This window comes from Podarcis muralis, chromosome 15 (genome assembly GCF_964188315.1).
Source record: "Podarcis muralis chromosome 15, rPodMur119.hap1.1, whole genome shotgun sequence".
Taxonomy (NCBI): Eukaryota; Metazoa; Chordata; class Lepidosauria; order Squamata; family Lacertidae; genus Podarcis; species Podarcis muralis.
Window position 1 is genome coordinate 7,925,338 of NC_135669.1, and position 20,669 is coordinate 7,946,006.

The 20,669-nt window shown below is 47.8% G+C and overlaps 1 protein-coding gene across 4 annotated transcripts in view; it reads right to left on the reverse strand.

The window, feature by feature from the left end:
* RNF122 (ring finger protein 122) overlaps positions 1-16,365 on the reverse strand; it is a 35,264-nt gene extending 18,899 nt beyond the window's left edge. Inside the window, exons 1-2 of one of the 4 annotated variants that reach the window (XM_077919260.1) lie at positions 15,979-16,365; positions 15,675-15,743 (exon numbers count right to left, since the gene is read on the reverse strand). In XM_077919260.1, coding sequence (XP_077775386.1) covers positions 15,675-15,743; positions 15,979-16,003 — 94 coding nt within the window. In that variant the 5' untranslated portion in view covers positions 16,004-16,365. Of the gene's footprint in view, positions 1-3,936; positions 3,981-15,674; positions 15,744-15,978 lie in introns of those variants that run through there. The other 3 variants (XM_077919259.1, XM_028708062.2, XM_028708065.2) reach the window with 3 other exon arrangements.
* Positions 16,366-20,669: the final 4,304 nt, after the last annotated feature.

Below are 20,669 nucleotides of genomic sequence, written 5' to 3' on the forward strand. Positions count from 1 at the left end.
CCTTGCTACACAACTCAAAAGTAGTATCTAGGTTCCAATGGAGACTAGCATTTCCTGTACTGATGGAGATAGATACACAGAGAGACCTATGGTCTCACAACAGCTGTCAAACTTGGCCCATAGCTGGTAGGGGAAAGAAAGATGAAAGCTGCAAGTCAAAATCCAGTTCCCCACTCCTGGGTTAGATGCATAAATAGTCTGACCTGATATCAGGCAATTTCCTTGTGTTCTGTGAGCTCCTCACGTTCCCAAATGGCTGTGGGGACTGGAAGGGGGGAATTGAGCTTCCAAGATGAGCACTATAGGAGTGTGTTGTTCCCGACCCCAATTTCCTCTCCCCTGCAGAGATTGATTTGAGGGTGGACAGAAAGGACTCGCAAGCTGGTGTATTATCTACAGGCAGATCTCTTTCTTTCTGAGTAATTGCCTCAAAGTCTGCTGTTTGAAAGGATAAGCTTGCAGAGATCAGTGTCTCTAGAGAGATCTGCCTAGACATTGGGAAGGACGGGGGAGGAGTGGAAGGGGGAAATTAGCACTTCAATAATGAGGCACTGAAGTCCCTTTGATAAAACCGAATCAGGGACACCACCTGGGCCCAGACGCAGACTGCACCCCTTGTTTCAGGACCACAGCCTGAGAAAAACAAAATGGTTTTCCTATACACACACACAGAGGATCATGGAAGATATAAAGCCAGCCTAGGATTCTGAAAATACACGTATTCCACTGAGACAGATATTGCTGTGAATTATTCCAGCCATCACCTCCTCAGCAACTGAAGCTTCCCCAGTAGTGAAAACCCAGAAGGGCGAAAAAAGTCCTTAATCACACAAGGAGCGGTGGTTCAGCTCCAGATCATGGCACAAGGCACCCTTTGCAGGATACACACCCTGAATGGGCTCCTCTTCCCAAGCACCACTGTCACTGCTGCCTATTTAACTTGTGTGTGTCCAATTTGGCCTACTGCATCTTTGCCTTGCTGTTGTCTCCATTGCACCATCTGGAGCTGCATTATCAATTTGGATTGGCCGGGGCTCTGGAGGGTCTTGGCTAGAAGTTGTTGCCATCACCTACTAGCCAGGCTAGCAGGGGGGAGTGACAGGGACATGGGGCCAGAAAGCTCATTTTCTAGTGCAATAGCCAATGTAGTGCCCCCTCCCAATGGTGTTGGCCTACAACTCCCATCAGCCCCAGTCAGTATGGCAGATGGTCAGGGATGATGGGAATTGTAGTCCAATAACATCTCAAGGGCACTACATCATCATCAATTTATTTATACGCCATCTTTTTCCCTAATGGGGAAGGCTTATGGATTAAAACAAGAACTGCTAATAACTTGGGGGGGGACGGGGACAAGTAAACCTTGATGGAATTCAAACTATATACAGTAATATATAAAATCTGTTTGTTGACTCCCAAACAGATTTTATATCTAAAAGCGGAGATGAATGCTACACCCCATAGTCGAATTTGACTGGACTTGGTGGCGCTGTGGGTTAAAGCCTCAGCACCTAGGACTTGCCGATCGAAAGGTCGGCAGTTCGAATCCCCGCGGCGGGGTGCACTCCCGCCGTTCGGTCCCAGCGCCTGCCAACCTAGCAGTTCGAAAGCACCTTCGGGTGCAAGTAGATAAATAGGGACCGCTTACCAGCGGGAAGGTAAACGGCGTTCCGTGTGCTGCGCTGGCTCGCCAGATGCAGCTTGTCACGCTGGCCACGTGACCCGGAAGTGTCTGCGGACAGCGCTGGCTCCCGGCCTATAGAGTGAGATGAGCGCACAACCCTAGAGTCTGGCAAGACTGGCCCGTATGGGCAGGGGTACCTTTACCTTTACCTTTTAACCGTCCAGGGGTCCTTTACATTTTTTTTACTACCCCGTCCTAGTAGACTGCTTTTGTTGAATTAAAAACCAATCATTTGCTACATTTAAAATGCTTCAAAAGAATTAAATAAAAATAACATTTAGAGGCAAACCTCCCCAATTCACACTTTCCAAGACTTTACGTGAACCGAAACACAGCAATTCTTCGAAATTTGCACTTTTCCAAATTTTGCAATGCGATTCTCCAACTAAGTAACAGGTACAAAAATGCATGTGCTGTGCTAGAGTAAAGTGTGCATAAAAATGTATATATTAACTAAAATAACAAGCCAAACTGCATTATATTAGCAAAAAATGCTTTGTAAACATGCGTCCATTAGGAAAACTGCATACAAAAATTTGAAATACTGGTGAATTTTCAGAACATTAAAAAACCAACCCAAAAAAAACAAACCCTGCCATCTGTATGGAAATTTGGAAACTGAACTTAAGACTGGGGGAAAAATGCAAAACTGAGATGAAATGAACATATTTTCCCATTCCTACTCTCACCTAGTGAAATTTTAAACACATGAGGGTTTCAGACTCTTGAAGAGTCTACAGCCTATCCCATGCCACAAGCAGGACTTTCATATCATCACACATCAACTGAAGCACCATAGTTTGCAACATATGATGTTCACATATTCAGCTGGGAACCACCAACCATTAACTGAAGTCAAGTATCTGTATTTGCGATCCAGTCTTTAGAGTTATAATCCCCTCCATCTATCCCTTTGGAAGCATGTACATAATCATATAAAGGAAGTCACTAAACTCTTGATGGCGTACGTGGGCCCACAGTGGATGTTTATAGCCAATATGGAGATATGCAATTGCCAGATGTTTCCTGCAGCTGAAGACTGCAAAATTCAAGCCATTGGGTAGAAGCTATTGTAGTGCTAAGAGAGCGTTCAGCACGCACAAAGATTTCTGCTTGTGCAAAGAAACTTCCTCCCTCTCTCCTTTCCCAAACCCCACAAATCTGTTCTAAGGGTTCCCCGAACGCCTAGTGGTGGAAAGGTTCTGCTGTGCAAGTAGAAATCCTTGCACAGATGGGGCAGGTTAGCTGAATGCTGACTATTGATCCTGAACTGACTGAGAGGGCAGGAGCTGGTGTTTTGGGCTTTTGGTGCTGACCTTTAAAGCCCTAAACGGCCTCGGTTCAGTATATCTGAAGGAGCGTCTCCACCCCCATCGTTCTGCCCGGACACTGAGGTTTAGTGCCAAGGGCCTTCTGGCAGTTCCCTCACTGCGAGAAGCCAAGTTACAGGGAACCAGGCAGAGGGCCTTCTCGGTAGTGGCACCCGCCCTGTGGAACGCCCTCCCACCAGATGTCAAAGAGAACAACAACTACCAGACTTTTAGACGACATCTGAAGGCAGCCCTGTTTAAACAGGGAAGCTTTTAATGTTTGAGGCATTACTGTATTTTATATTGTGTTGGAAGCTGCCCAGAGTGGCTGGGGAAACTGAGCCAGATGGGCGGGGTATAAATAATAAATTATTATTATTATTATCATCATCATCATCATCATCATCACATTTCTATCCCACCTTTCCCCCAATGTGGTTTACATGGCTCTCTTCCTCCCCGTTTTATCCTCATCTCACAACAACCCTGTGAGGTAGGTTAAGCTGAGAGACTGTGACTGGCTCAAAGTCACCCAGTGAGTCTCATGGCTGAGTAGGATTTGAACCCTAGCCATCCAGATCCTAGGCCGGCCCTCTAACCACTACGCCAGACTGGCTCTCCTTCTAACAAGCATCGTCACTCAATGAAAAAAATATACTTAGAACTCGAGACATCCACACAGAAGCAACAGCAAGAACCAGTTTACAAAGCTGGGGTTCTTTGCTCAATTGTTTCTTCACAGCGAAACCTTCTTTGCTAATATGGAAAAAATGAACAGCTAGAAGCCGCCCATTTCGAGGCAACCAGAAAAATCAGCAGCATTACGTAGTGCAGCGACCTAGATATTGTTTGGATGTCTTTAAAGGGGGGGGGGGATAAATGAAAATCAGAGGCAGAAAACAACGTGGGCTGTTGCAGTGACATAAAGGAAGACCAACGTACCATGATTCCTGTGCGCAAGAAATCCAACTCCCCCAAAATTCTGAAGCTGCCTTAAGAAAAATTAAACTATTAGTCTAGCTCAATATTGTTGATTCTAAGCTGATGGGCTCTCCATGGTTTCAGACAAGGGCCTCTTCCAGCCCTGCATGGAATGGGGAGCCACTGCAGAAAAGGCCCATTCCATCTCTGGATGGAAAACATGTATATGTGTGAGGGCATGGTTTACTGACTGGCTGGACCCCTAAACAAAGCATTCCATACTGCAACATTTTGTTGCAGGTCCCTTTTTGAGTTATATACTGTTATTTAAGGCACTACAGCTTTATCCTGCCTTGACCGAGATAGCTAAGCTGTGCCCCAGCCCCTCAATAGGTTGCTGGCCTGCAACTCCCATCAGCCCTGACCATTGGGCGATCCTTCCTGAGGCTGGCGGAAATTGGAGTCCCAACAATATAGTAATAACAATAATAAAATTTCTTATACCCTGCCCATCTGACTGGGTTACCCCAGTCACTCCAGGCGGCTTCCAACAATACAAATAAAACAAAGCAACAAAACAAACACACACACACACACACACACACACACACACACACACAACACCATCAAAGATAAAAAGCTTCCTGAAACAGGACTGCCTGATGTCTATGAAAATTTATATAGTTGACATCTGCCAGGAGGGCATTCTACAGGCTGGGTGTGACTACTGAGAAGCCCCTCCACCTGGTTCCCTGTAACTTCACTTCTTGCAGTGAGGGAACCACCAGAAGGCCCTCGGAGCTGGACCTCAGTGTCCGGGCTGAGCGATGGGGTGGAGAAGCTCCTTCAGGTATACTGGGCTGAGGCTGTTTAGGGCTTTAAAGGTCAGCACTTTGAAATGTGCTCGGAAACGTACTAGGAGCCAATCTTAGGACCAGTGTTATATGGTCCTGGTGGCCGTTCCCAGTCATCAGTCTAGCTGCAGCATTCTGGATTAGTTGCCGTTTCCGAGTCACCTTCAAAGGTATCCCCACATAAGAGTGCATTGCAGCGGTCCAAGCAGGAGATAAGCAGAGTTATGTACCACTCTTGCGATACAGGGCGCAGGCAGGTAGGGTCTTACCCTGAGTACAGTGGTGCCTCGCAAGACGAAATTAATTCGTTCCGCGAGTTTTTTCGTCTTGCGATTTTTTCGTCTTGCGAAGCACGGTGTGGGAAAAGTTTTGGAAAAGCTTCAAAAATCACCAAAGTCTTCAAAAACCTCAAAAAAGGCTACCACACCGCGTGCTATGAGTTGCTCCTCGAAGTCAAGTCGCAACTGTATTAACGGTTTTAAGAAAAAGGAAACAAACTTGCAAGACGTTTCCGTCTTGCGAAGCAAGCCCATAGAGAAAATCGTCTTGCGAAGCAGCTCAAAAAACCAAAGACCCTTTCGTCTTGCAAGTTTTCCATCTTGCGAGGCATTCGTCTTGCGAGGTACCACTGTACCAGATGGAACTGGTAGACAGCCATCTAGGACACAGAGTTGCCCTGCACTTCCCTGGACAGCTGTGAGTCCAAAATGTCCCCCAGGATGCACATCTGATCCTTTAGGGCAGGGGTCAGCAAACTTTTTCAGCCGTGGGCCGGTCCACCGTCCCTCAGACCATGTGGTAGGCCGGAATATATTTTTTGGGGGGGAAATGAACAAATTCCTATGCCCCACAAATAACCCGGAGATACATTTTAAATAAAAGGACACATTCTAATCATGTAAAAACACGCTGATTCCCGGACTGTCCGCAGGCCAGATTGAGAAGGCAATTGGGCCACATCTGGCCCACGGGCCTTAGGTTGCCTACCCCTGCTTTAGGGGCACATTTACCCCACTCAGGACTAGAGAGCCCCCTACACCTGCCTACCCCCTGTCTCCCAGAAACAGTACTTCTGTCTTGTCAGGATTCAATTTCAATCCATTAACCGCCATCCATTAACCGCTCTGCCTTCAACAGTCTTTTGGTTTGCAAGACTTAGCAATCAAATCAAATCTATTTTTTTAAACAGCATGCTAATATAAATTATCTCTGCAACCCTGCGCCTGGCCACCCAAGCCATCCCACTAACAAAAGCTTCCCCTGATTTCCCCTTACAACAGCCATTTTCAGCTTCCAGGCTGAGTTTGCTTATTTAGCAGAAAGTTATAAAGCTCTAACATTTGAGGCTTAAGCAGGCAAGTGGCAGACACACTCTGCTGCCGGAGGTCAAGGTCAGGCCAACAGGACTCTTGCCACACAAGTGCCATCTGATTCTACAGCTCCGCTCGAGGCAAAGGCACATGGCTATATTTGCATCCTAGAGTCCTGGACCTATTCTCTAGGTGCTGGGAGCACTTCATGAAGCTGTCAGGAATTGCAATTCATCTGCCTGCTGGAGAACTTTCAAAACTTGGAGTAAGCCAGGTGGCAGTGGATCAAAAATCTGGATGACTGTAGTTTTATTATTATTATTTTTAATCATTAGTTCCTGTAGACAAAGAAAACTTGGCACTAAGCGTTACTATCATACTCAGTGCTGCTCTGAAAGATTAAAAGAAGATAAAAGGTGTCTATATTGAAGCTGTTGAAGCAAACCCATTCTAGTAACTTGTTCATAATTCTAAGAACCTAATTCTAATTCTAATTCTAATTCACAAACTGCCTGTGCAGACAAGCTGAATTGTTTCCCAGTTTCTGGTGGATGCTATGCAAGGGACCTGCAACAAGATGTTGCAACATGGAGTTGTCCTGTTCAGGGTTCTAGCTAGCGACTCCCTTTCCCTAAATACTCCATTCCACCCACCCAATTTTTCTGTCATTCTCATCCGTCCAACATGCATTTAGCATTCCGTGGCTACCAAGTAGGTTGTTTTAGGGAGGGGGTCCCAAACATTGTTTACAGGGTTCCCCAGAAGTCTGCTGCTATCTCCCTCTTGTGAATGACTGGTGCCACTTCAGCTACAAAAGTATTGCCGCTTGGAGCAGGAGTTGGATCCTTAAGAGCCTGAAAGCATCAAGCTTTCTTGACGTAGCTCCTGTGCTCATGAAAGACTTGTCAGAGCTCATCTCCTGCTCCCTTTTCTCCTGCCTTCACGGAGCCCAGAAAGCCTCAGGGGCTCGGTTGCTTCAGGTCCCTAGCAGAGCATTCTTCTTTTCTACATTGGTCCCTTACCTTTCCCGCCCCGACCTGGCCACAGTGATCCATGCGATGGTCACCTAAAGGCTCAATTATTGTAACTCGCTCTACGCGGGGCTGCCCTTGAAGCTGACCCAGAAACTCCAGTGGGTGCAGAATGCCGCGGCGAGGCTGCTTACGGGGTCCTTGCTGCGGGATTACATTCATCCAGTGCTTTACCAACTGCACTGGCTCCCGGTGGAGTATAGGGTCAGGTTTAAGGTGCTGGTTTTGACCTTTAAAGCCCTATGCGGCCTAGGACCCACGTACCTACGGGACCGCCTCTCCTGGTATGCCTCATGGAGGACCTTAAGGTCCACAAATAACAACACTTTGGAAGTCCCAGGTCGCAAGGTGGTTAGATTGGTCTCAACTAGGGCCAGGGCCTTTTCAGTACTGGCCCCGACTTGGTGGAACGCTCTGTCACAAGAGACTAGGGCCCTGCGGGACTTGACATCTTTCCGCAGGGCCTGCAAGACAGAGCTGTTCCGCCTGGCCTTTGGTTTGGACTCAGTCTGACCCTTATATTTCCCTCCCCTTATGATGAGGCTGCATTTTAACCTGCATTTTAAATTGGTCCCCCCCCCCATTATGTTTTTACTGTAATTTTACTGTTGTTAGCCACCCTGAGCCCGGCTATGGCCAGGGAGGGTGGGGTATAAATAAAATTTATTATTTATTTATTTATTTATTTATTTATTTATTTATTTATTTATTTATTATTACATGGGGTGAGGAAGCTTTACGGCTCCACGGGCCTGATCCTTATCAGGCCCCACCCCTGCAGGTGGGGAATGCTTTGACAAGTGGGCAGGGCAACACACCTGCCAGCCACAGGAGAGGGAACCCTGGCAAAACCCTGGAGGTCAGGTGCTTGGGAATCTCTTGCACCCAAACAGGGCAAGACTGACTTCCCAACGCATCGAGTAATGTGCAAGGGGGTTGATCCAGCTTTGTGCAGGGATCAGCTGCATGCACAGCTGAATAGGGCAGGATTGCATGCCCCCACCCCCGCAATCAGCTGCTGGGCAAGCGGTCCAGTCGAGCTTTCTGCAGGATCCACCACCTTGTTCCATCCCATCAGCTGCCCATCTGGGTGATGTCACCTGATTGACAGGTGGGCTTGATTTCGGGTGAGCAGCTTCAAATTGGAACCCCTGGCAGGAACCCAAGATTGGCCCATGGGCTAGATGTTCCCTAACTTTGTTCTTTTTTAGGGGTGAAACCACTCCCAGCAGAAAAATAATACTATTTGTTTCAATTTAGTGCTAGGAAGAAGGTGCTCTGTGCATTAGACGGGGGTGGGGGGGGGAATGCTGCCATAATAATAATAATAATAATAATAATAATAATAATAATAATATATTTATACCCAGCCAATCTGGCTGGGCTTCCCCAGCCACCCTGGGCGGCTTCCGACAAAATATTAAAATACCGTAATACATCAAACATTAAAAGCTTCCCTAAACAGGGCTGCCTTCAGATATCTTCTAAAAGTCTCGTAGTTGTTGTTCTCTTTGACATCTGGTGGGAGGATGTTCCACAGGGCAGGTGCCACTACCGAGAGGGCCCTCTGCCTGGTTCCCTGTAACTTGGCTTCTCGCAGGGAGGGAACCGCCAGAAGGCCCTCGGCACTGGACCTCAGTGTCCGGGTAGAACGATGAGGGTGGAGACGCTCCTTCAGATATACTGGACTGAGGCCGTTTAGGGCTTTAAAGGTCAGCACCAGCCCTTTGAATTGTGCTCGGAAACGTACTGGGAGCCAATGTAGGTCTTTCAAGACCAGTATTATGTGGTCTCGGCAGCCACTCCCAGTCACCAGTCTAGCTGCCGCATTCTGGATTAGTTGTAGTCACCTTCAAAGGGGTCACCCACAATCCAACATACTTTCAGTATAAACAAAATCAGGGGTGCCATCTACATTGACTGGCAGTGGCTCCCAAGAGTTTCAGACAGGAGATGTTCCCAGCTCTCAAATCAGGTGCACAGTGGGTCTTTGGGTCTGGCTGCTCACCAGAAGGTTGGTGGGTCAATCCCACTCAGGGCAGGATTCCTGCATTGCGGAGGGTTGGACTAGATTATTCATGGGGTCCCTTTGAACTCTACAATCCTACGATTCTATGATTCTTCAACAAGGCTGGCTTACCACATTTCGAAGTGAAGCAAATGAACATTACCATCAAAAAAGCCCCAATCTCCCAAATATGGCCATTTACTCCAAAGTCTACGATTAACAGCAGGTGCGTGAAGAAGAGGGAGAGGATCTGCTTTGTGAGAAACTCTGATGGAGTCCATGAGCTATTTGCAGTATTCTCCCTCTTCCCATAGGTCACCTGCTTCACGGAGGCGAACGGTTCACCTGGAGAGTCAGCTCACTGATGCAGCTAGAGAGGCTCAACCCTACACAACACAGAAAGCGAGAAACTGGAACGAAACTAGGGGTTTATGTAAAGGCCTTTGTGTGGGGGTGAGCAGCAGCTGCAACTGGGTTTCCTGACAGGGAGAAGATGGTGCCTGTTCTCTACAAACAAACTGATAAATGAGGTTCGTTCCCTGGCGTCTCCAGGTAGAACTGGGAGAAAATCCTGTTTGAAACCCTAAAAAGCTGCTGTCAGTCTGTGTAGACGATACCGAGCGAGATGGATCAATCGTATGGCTCAGTATAAGGCAGCCTCCTGTGTTCCTACTCTGACTGGCAGCAGCTCTCTGGGGTTTCAGGCAGAGATCTTTCTTTCACATTAATTGCTGGGTTGCTTTCCCCATCCCCCAAAATGGAGGTGCTGAGGATCAAACCTGGATGCAAAGCACCTGCCCTACGAATGAGCTATCCCTTCCCCTGCAGTTCCTAGTTCATGATTTAATCTTGAGAGAGACAGTGTGGTATAATGGTTAGAGTACTGGACTAGGAGCTGGAAGACCAGGGTTCAAATTCCCACTCAGCCATAAAGCACACTGGGTGACTTTACCATCTCTCAGCCTAACCTACCTCACAGGGTTGTTGTGAGGATTTAAAAAAATGGTGAGGAGAATCGTGTACCTGAGTTCCTCGAAGGAAAAGGTGAGATATAAATGTAATGAATGAAATAGATACCGTATTTTTCACCCAATAAGACGCACCAGACCACAAGACGCACCTAGTTTTTGGAGGAAGAAAACAAGAAAAAAAATATTCTGAATCTCAGAAACCAGAACAGCAAGAGGGATCGCTGCACAGTGAAAGCAGCAATCCCTCTTGCTGTTCTGGCTTCCGGGATAGCTGCGCAGCCTGCATTCGCTCCATAAGACGCACACACATTTCCCCTTACTTTTTAGGAGGGGAAAAGTGAGCCTTACAGAGCAAAAAATACGGTAAATAATCTGGAGTTGCAGATTGCAGTCTGAATAAATCACTGGGGATTTTAAATGTCTGCATCCTGAGGTTACAATGCTCTGCCAACCTTGCTTGGGATTAAGCCCCATGGACTTACTTAAGAGTAGATGCGCACAGGATTGTGCTGCAAATTAAGCTTTGGGTGGCTCCAACCCATGCACCTTTGCCACTGTCAATGCTCAGCACTGAATCCAACCCAAGATTTTGTTTGCCTTTGAAAAAATTATGGCTGGGGAAAGCTTGCATGCAAAGGAACACAAAAGCAACAGCGGGAAGAGAGAGGAGGACTCTTTAGCTGTGTAGATTGCATCTGCTTAGAGAGGCGGCTGAACCTGCCTGGGGGCCAGAGGCGAAAGTGAGTGGAGTAACTGGTGAAAAAGGTACCTTTGTACAGCCAGACTATGTTCTACACGCACCTTTCGCTATGCTCCAGCCAGACAAGGAAAAAGCATCATCTGAGTTCAAAGGCACATTCCAGTCAGGCAAAAACACTCAAGGAAAGCATGAAGCAGGGCTGGGGGAGGGGGCTATGGCTGGCAGAGGTTGTGTAGCCCGGGGAGAGTCCCAAGGGCCAGACAGAGAGGGCCACATTTGGTTCCCAGGCCTAGAATTCCCTCCCATTGCCTTAGAAGACACCTGGCCTCTGGCCCTCCAGATGTTTCTGGACTGCAGCTTCCATCATGTCTGGCAATTAGCCATGCTGATGGGAGCTGGAGTCCAGTAACATCTGGAGGGCCACCAGTTCCCCACCCCTGGCTTAGAGGATGGTCCCAGAACCATCTTGATAGGAACACTGAAAGCCTATCAGCATCACCTCTGGCACTCCAGGTGTTGTGGACCACAACCCCTAACAGCTCCAGCCAACTTGGCCAATGCTGATGGGCGATGGGAGCTGTGGCCTAATAACATCTGGAGGGCACTGGATCAGAGAAGGCACTGATCTCCTCTGACAGGCTGCAGACGTCCAGGGTCTCAGGCAAAGAGAAGGCCTTTCCAGCACTTCCTACATACCCGTTCTGAAATGGAGAGGCGTGGGAGAAAACCTGGGGCCTTTTGCGTTCAAGACACATGATTTACAACTAGGCTGAGTACATCCCTTAAAAGTCCATTTGCTCCCTAGAGTTTAGGGTTTATAGACTAGAATTCTTAATTATTAATAGCGCATGTTGGGCGTGCTTATAAGATGCGCTGCCCCGTTCCCAAGAAGTGACGTGGGTGATCCTTAATAAAATCTGCTTTTAAAAACAAAACTAAAACAACTTTAAAGCGGCCAGGAGAAGCTTTGATTTGGTTCAGACCAAATCAGTACAGGGGGAGGGAATGATGATTATACTCCATCCACTCCCCAAACTGTTGTTTTTCTTTTTCTTTTGGTGACACTGTTTTAAAACTGCTTTAAACAGTATTTTGAATTTCTGTAACCCACCCTGAGACCTTACAGTTAGGGGCAGGTAACAAATTAAAATAACAGCAACAAAATCTGGAGGAACACAGGTTCCCCAACCACTGCTTTAAACTTTCATCACTGTGCGATTTTCTTAACTCGGACAGTTCCTCCAAAGATGCTGTTTGTTTTGCTTGAAGGAAACAAAATATATACACAGACGTGCTCCAGATAACTGCAGGCACAGCTGACCTAATAACACTTTCAGGGGATGTGTGTGTGATTTAGATCAGGTGGGGGAATAGGGTTAAACACCCCCTGCCAGTGTTGCCAAAGCTCTGCTCAAGTAGCATTGAGCAATTAGTTAGGCTATGTGGTGTAGTGGTCAGAGCGCTGTTCTAAGACTGGGGAGATCTGGGTTCAAATCCCCAAGCAGGCATGAAACTGACGTCAGGCTAGTCGCATTCTCTCAGGTTTACCTACCTCACAAGCCTGATGTGAAGATAAAACGAGGAGAGGAATTATGCTTGCCACCCCTGAGGTGCTTGGGAGAATGAGAAGATTTGAGCATGGGTCTGCTACACCATACTTATGGGTCCAACAATCAGCAGGTTAGGCCTTGTTGTTGGTACCAGCGCCAGGGACTGCCCGGTTGACAGGTTCTTTGGGGGAAGCCATGACCTGTGGCATGTGAGTATTTTAAATGTTTGGATGCGAGCTCAGCCTCTGCCCCCCCCCCTCCATCTGCAATATGGGGAATCTGAAGGCTAACTCCAGAATCTTTTGCTCTGTTCCACACAGAGTAGGAATTGAGCCTTTTTTGTGGTGGCCCCTATCCTTTGGAATTCCATCCCCTTGAATATTAGCCAGGCACCCTCTCTCTTGTCTGGTTGGCCCCCACTGGAGACCTTCCTCTTCCAACAAGCCTTTTGAATTGAAATCTTTTCCAGTTTGTACCTGGAATTGTTTTTAAGATGCTTTTTCACTTCTTGTTTGCTGCAACAAACAAATTCAAGGGCAGATTCCAGCCAAGCAAAAATACTTAAGTGGGGTGCAAAGAAGGGGGAGGGCATGGCCTGGCAAGAGTCCCGAGGGTCACAAAAAGATGTCTGGGGGCAGTGGGGGGCTGCATCTGTTCCCAGGGCCTGAGGTCGTTCTAGGGGTAAAGGGGACCCCTGACCATTAGGTCCAGTCGCAGACGACTCTGGGGTTGAGGCGTTCATCTCATTTTATTGGCCGAGGGAGCCGGTGTAGAGCTTCCGGGTCATGTCGCCAGTATGACTAAGCCGCTTCTGATGAACCAGAGCAGCGCATGGAAACGCCGTTTACCTTCCCGCCGGAGCGGTACCTATTCATCTACTTGCACTTTGATGTGCTTTCGAACTGCTAGGTTGGCAGGAGCAGGGACCGAGCAACGGGAGCTCACCCCGTCACACGGGGATTTGAACCGCCGACTTCTGTTTGGCAAGTCCTAGGCTCTGTGATTTAACCCACAGCGCCACCCGCATCCCAGGAGGTTGTTCTACCCCTGTCTTAAAAGTTTGCTATGAGGATTACAACTAGCTGATGCTTTCAAAAGCTTTGAGCAATTGAGAAGCATATGCAAAGATTAAATGTTATGAAAGTACATTCATGGTTAACACTGGAGAAAAATTATGATTGCGACACAGAACACAGGCAGCTGTGATGCGGTTTGGCTATCTACACTGCAAGCCTTCTTGAAACCAAAAGTAACTGACCATGGTTTACTTAGCCACGAGCACCTCCAGTCTCCTAGGGAGAGGTTTAAAATTGATAGGGCTGTAGCCCAGTGGTACAGCATCTGCCTTGTTCACGCACCAAAGATCCCAGGTTCAATCCCTGATATTGGGCTGAGAACATCTCCCCACCTGAAGCCCTGAAGAATGGCGGTCTGTCAGTGGAGACAGAGCTCAACAGGCCATGTAATCACAGAAGAACTGTAGAATTGGAAGGGACCAGCCCTCTGTAATGCCCAACTTGGGGCTCGAACCCATGACCGAGAGATTAAGAGTCTCATGCGCTACTGACTGAGCTGTCCACAGGGCTTAAGACAGCTTCCTATTTATTTATTTACTTACTTCATTTATATGCCACCTTTTCCTCCAAGCTCAAGGTGGCCATACACAGAGTCCTCCTCCTCCCCATCTTATCCTCACAGCAAACCTGTGAAGTAGGTCAGGCTGATTTGAACCTTGACCTTCCAGTGCTCTAACCACTACACCACACTGCCTCTCATGTTCCTGTTCCGTATTTAGCAGTACAGTCGTTGCAGACGGTCCTGAGTGTGGGGACTCGGTCTGCCTTTCAGTTTACAGATCTGCTTCAATTATGGGTTTTTTTTAAAAAACAAATTGTGGGGAAAGCAGCAGCAAAGTGAGACATAAGAGGTTAATTGAGCCTCTGACTTTGATGCCTGAGTGTCTGTGTGTACTCAAAATAAACCAGCCAGCTCTCTCCTCCTCCTCCTCTTCCCCTTCCCTTCCATTGTCTTTGAAGCACATGGCCTAGAGGCTGGATGCTAGTTAAATTTCATGGAACTATAAAGGGAGATGGGGGGGGGGGGGAGAGAGAGAGAGAGAGAGAGAAGGAAGGAAGAAGAAAGTCAGAGAACAAAAGCTACTTGAAATAATTAATCCAGGCTCATCCCAAGCAGGGCTCTGCTCCTTTTAATTAACCATTAGCCCTTCTACAAAAGCAGTCACCATCTGCTAGGCCTTCTGAACGAAGCGCTCCCCCCCCCACACACCCAAACTAAAACACTGTAATGAGGTTTTAAAGCGCTGTGCAAATGGTGTCCCCTCTGCAGCTGGGGCAATTTCATGACAATCTCTGCCCTCTCCATAAGGAGGGGAGGGGGGCTAAGAAAGTCTGGAGCAAACGCACTGTTTATTTTGGGAACCCGTTTTAGCCGAAGGAAAACAATGCCAGCCCATCATTCTTAGGGCAGACACTTTGGTAGCTTAAACAGATGCCTGTTTTAGAGGGGATAACTTAGCAACTGTTTAGCAATAGGTACACTTGGCATTCTTGGAATATGGCTGCTTTTAATTATGCCCTTGACTCGGTGCTTTAGTGTTTCAATTGTCATCCTGATATTGTGGTTTTGCTTTAGATTATCTTTTTAAAACGGTGCAAGCTGCTTTGGGGACGGATATTTGCAGGAAAACAACACAACAACCAATAGCCAAGAGGAATGCAAGGGGTTGGACTAGATGATCCTTGGGTCCCTTCCGACTCTACAATTCGATGATTCTATATACTGGAAAAAAAGACAACGGTTTCTGTCTGTGTGGGGCAGGAATTAGAGCCTTAGGCTCCAATTCTACACATTTTCAATGGGGCTCACTCCTGAGCAAGCACACATAGGATTGCGTATGTCAAAGCAATGCATAGAATGGAATTTGAAAGTAAATTACAGGCAGCCCTGTTGTCCCATTAGGGAGGGAATACCCAAAAGTTAACAGCAGAGGAACCCCTCTATGAAGACCAACTAAAACGTCACAAAGGAGTTAAGCCAACCATATTGGCAGCTCTTCTGAACTGAGCACATACCATAGATTTAAAGCGCAACCCTCCGCACACAAAGAATCATGGGAACTGTAGTTTACCCTTCACAGAGCTCTTACCACGCTATAGTTCCCAGCATTCTCGTGTGGGTTTTTTTTTTTTTTTTTTAAATGTATGGTGGAAAAAGGGGCGGCTTTTCGAGTCCGCGATGCTTTGGGGAGGGGCTGGACCTGACTCGGTGCCCTTAAGACGCTGTTTCCAAAGTAACAACAAAGAAGGGAGCCTTACCTCGGAGCGAAAGAATGCCCTCAATTTCTCCTCCCTGCCCTGCGAACCTTTTGGTCTCTTTAAAACAATCTGGGGAGTTTTTGTTTACAGAGACAGATTTTTTTAAAAAAAGATAAAATAAACAGGATCTGCATCTCCACCCGAAGACCGGACAATGAACTTGGCCGCCCGCAGTGCCTGTGATTTGTTCGTATTAAAGAAGCAGGGAGGTGAGGGGTTGGTTTTTGGCCAGCCCGTTTCTCCATCACCATCACCATCACCATCACCATCATCACCACCACCACCCCGGGTCGGACAAGCTTACCGTTACACCACTGGAACGGGTGCATTAGAGTCCCCAGCTCAGCTGCTTGCAAAAAACACCCGAGGTGCAGAAGGAAAATAAATACATAAATAAATAAAGAGATAAAACAAAGCCGACGCCCCCCCAAAGAGAAGCCCCCTCTCTCCGCCCCCAATGCTCAGCTCGATTGGGGCTCAACAGTTCAAGGAGGCAGTCTTCTCTTCCTGGATCAGCAGCATCAGTTGCAAGCCAAGGGCAGGGGAGGGGGGGAAAACCCTGCACAAAGGGGCGAAGGGAGGCTGATTCCGACGAGCAGCGCGCACGCGACGGCCGGCCCCTCCGCGAAGCTCGTCAGCAGCGCTTTCCCGGGGAAAAGATTGTTTCTCGTTCTACGAGGTTTGGGGACCTGACCCCCGGGCACGGAGACACCGCCCCCCGAAACCCCGCCCCCTCCAAGAAGCAGCCAATCGCCGCCGCCAGCGAGCGGGGCTTATTAGCATGCTTTCTTTTGATGTGAACCGGGAGATGCGCCGGGTGGGCTGCCTTTGGAACGCGGTTGCAGCCTATGGCGCTGCGGGCTTCGAGAGAGACAGAGATCGACCCTCTTATTCCGCTGAAGGATTCCAAGCGTGAAGTTTAAATGGGACGGGATGGGCAGCAGTGGAGTTGTGGCTCTCCAGATGTTGCTAGACTACAACTCCCATCATCCCTGAGCCCTAGCCATGCTAACTTTGTCTGATGGGAGTTGGGAGGGAGTTCATTTGGAGGGTCGCAAGCTCCTGACTGCTGCTTTATGGGGTGGGTGGTGTTTAGTTTTGGGTGGTTTTGGGTAGTTTTGTTCTGAAAAAATAGAGGGCAGGGTGGAGCAGGGCGGTTGGTGGTCAATTTTTCGCCTCCATCTGAAGTGACTTTAAGCAACCCATTACAATCTATTGCAGCCTAACAGAATGGCCCCTCTGGAATTGGTCGCACATGCATGTACACATAAATTTCTAAATCTGTCTGTGCTTGGCTACCCAGAGCTTAAATACACGACCTTTCACAGACCCTTTCAACACATGCATTTGGAGAAGATCCTTAACCTGGCACACACACACAGAGGAAGAGAAGAAAAGAAGAAGAAGAGTTTGGATTTGATATCCCACTTTATCACGACCCTAAGGAGTCTCAAAAGGGACGCGGGTGGCGCTGTGGGTAAAAGCCTCAGCGCCTAGGGCTTGCCGATCGAAAGGTTGGCGGTTCGAATCCCCCCGGCGGGGATGCATTCCCGCTGCTCGGTCCCAGCGCCTGCCAACCTAGCAGTTCAAAAGCATGTCAAAGTGCAAGTAGATAAATAGGTACCGCTTACCAACGGGAAGGTAAACGGCGTTCCGTGTGCTGCGCTGGCTAGCCAGATGCAGCTTTGTCACGCTGGCCACGTGACCCGGAAGTGTCTTCGGACAGCGCTGGCTCCCGGCCTATAGAGTGAGATGAGCGCACAACCCTAGAGTCTGTCAAGACTGTCCCGTACCGGCAGGGGTACCTTTACCTTTACCTTTACCTTAAGGAGTCTCAAAGTGGCTCAAAGTCCTTTCCCTTCCTCCCCCACAACAAACACTCTGTAAGGTGAGTGAGGCTCAGAGACCTCAGAGAAGTGTGACTAGCCCAAGGTCACCCAGCAGCTGCAAGTGGAGGAGTGGAGACGTGAACACGGTTCACCAGATTACGAGACTACCGCTCTTAACCACTACACCACACTGGCTCTCACTCAGAGAAATACAGGACAAAAGTGCATCAATACAGGACATAGCATTTTACACCGAAATACAGGACAATCCTCTATTATAGAGGATAGGTGGATGATGCTCAGTGCTCAGATTTCAGCGGGCTGAGCCGCAGCTTTTAGAAGACCAGCCATCCCACCAGCTGTAAGCCTGAGTGAGGATTTGAATCCAGATCTCTCCAGGACTAATCTGGCACCCTAGCCACATTACCCTATATGGCTTTCATGGCTTTCATTGGCTAGCTAGGTAACTTTTCACTCAACAGGTGAAACACAGTACAAATAGTTTAGATGGCCTGAAGGAGTACAGATTTACGATGGTTGGACCTTAACGTCATGAAGTGGGCTACCAATGCAATTTAAAAAGAAAAAGGTATTTGAACATTGAACAAATGGAGGGCATGGAATGAACTGTTCTGGGAAAAGGAGATGACTGGCTGGCCCTCTGAACAGGAGCATTCCACGCTGCAACCTTTTTGTTGCAGGGACCACTTGTAGAGACCAAGCACTCACTGAAAATGTTGGGACTGTTCTGGCCTTGCACTTTCATCTGGACTGAATGGCTAATCCGGTCACATAAATTCACCCTCGTGCTCTGCACCTTCTTGATCCCAGCTTTAGCAAACAATGGAATTGCATCTGATAAGCAGTAGAATAACGCACTAGGAAGGCCATGAAATGAGGCTATAAAACAAGGTGAGGCACCTCAGAGATATAGCCCAGTCTCATCCATCGTTCTCCAGTTGTTACCAAATCCTTCCACTCGGCATCGTACCTTCTAACCGCGCAGCACCTGTTTTGTCACACTGGGTAGTGCCAGTTGCTATGTCTCAAACAATCCCTTCTATTTCCCCAATTCAAGGGTGAGTGGCAATGCTTCTGTAGCCAAAACAGTACCTCCCACATGGAAGCAGGTCGTAATCAAAGAGATCTGGGGGAAGCTCAACATTTGCAGAAGTGCATAATCTTTCTTTAAAAGAAAACAGCTGTGCATACAGCACTTTGTGCTTATATGCAGAACAGGAGTGTGCTGTTGTTCTGCTGTTGAGCTTCCCAAAGGCCAGTGAGAAATGGACAAGGCAGCAGGACTCTTAAAGAACAAAAGCCAAGCAAAGCCAGTGCTTGACCTGCTCTTTCGCGAATCCCCAGCTGCCCCTTTTCCGGTGGAAAGGCTTTCCCACTCTGGGCTGCTTCCTCACCTTCAAAGCAGGCTTTGAAGGTGCCAATCAGGCTGGCTGGCAGCCACTCTCTCCGACACCTCCCAAAGCTCCAAGCTAAGGACGTGGGTGGCGCTGTGGGTAAAACCTCAGCGCCTAGAGCTTGCCGATCGCATGGTCGGCGGTTCGAATCCCCACGGCAGGGTGCGCTCCCGTCTTTCGGTCCCAGCTCCTGCCCACCTAGCAGTTCGAAAGCACCCCTAAGTGCAAGTAGATAAATAGGGACCGCTTTCTAGCGGGAAGGTAAACGGCGTTTCCGTGTGCTGCGCTGGCTCGCCAGAGCAGCGATGTCACGCTGGCCACGTGACCCGGAAGTGTCTCCGGACAGCGCTGGCCCCCGGCCTCTTAAGTGAGATGGGCGCACAACCCTAGAGTCGGACACGACTGGCCCGTACGGGCAGGGGTACCTTTACCTTTACCTTTAAGGAAAAACTGGTGGGAGGAAAGGCAGTAGACAGAAACTGACATCCAGCATCATTCTGTTGCAAGTCCTCATATTTCCCCCCCCCCCAATTTTTAAAAATTCATTTTATAACACAAATAAACAACACAAATAGAAAAACAAACAATACAAACAAATTCTTGTCTTATCCTTATTTTTTCTAAACATTGTTAGCTGGGCTTTCCCAAGTCCCCCCCTATCTGATTTTCATTTTACCTCATCTTTAGCAGTTTACATATATCATAATTTCTAACCAATTTTTTTTATCACGCTTACTTTTACCATAAAAGTCTTCACATTTTATCACTTACAAATGATACTATTTTAGAATACACTATCTTCTACTTCTAACCCTGCAGCCTATATCCACTTCCAAAGCTATTCTAAGATTCATATATTAACATATTTTTTCAAATATTCATTGAACTTCTTCCAATCTTCTTCCACCGTCTCTTCTGTCTGGTCTCGGAGTCTCCCAGTCAGTTCGGCAAGTTCCGTATAGTCCATCACCTTCATCTGCCATTCTTTGATAGTTGGTAAATCTTGTTTCTTCCATGTTGCAAGTCCTCATAATAACATAAACAAAATCTGCAGGATCAGTCCAGTGGCCCAACTAGTCCAGCATCACAGCCAGATGCCCATGGGAAGCTCAAAAGCATGACTTGAGCAGAGCACAGCAGCAGTCTCCCCTTGTGATGTTTTCAGCAATATTGGTATTCAGAAGAATACGGCCTTCGAAAGCCTTGCCTATGTTTTGGAAATAGATCAAGCTGCAGCAAGATGCTACCTAGCTCCATCGACAATAAATAAAGATTGCAGGGTTAGGTATTGCAAGCATGCTGGAAGAGGTGTGGGAATAGATGAACTTATTTCTGTCGGGAATCAAGCCTTTATCAGGAGAAACTGGCAACTCTCCCAGGCACCCGGCTTGATCTCCTGTTGACCTCCCTGTCTGGATTCCCCAGCAAGATCCAGGCAGAGGTCGCGATAGGCGATCCTTCTCAGCGTGAGAAGAACACACACCCTCTTTCCTGCCCCCCCCCCGGGCAGGGGAAAGAGATAGACAGAAAACGTATTTACATGCCTTTATTTCTGTCTTTGCAGCGTTACAAAAAACATGACTGCTCTCTTCAAATTCCGGCAGTCGAGAGAGAAACACTTCCTGCACTTCCTGTACAGAAACAAAAGGAAGAGCTCATATTACACTCTGAGCTAATTCCGGTGCTTCACACTGTGACTGTCTGTTTCCCACGGACAGTCCCAACATTCCCATTATGTTTTGCTTTCAAGC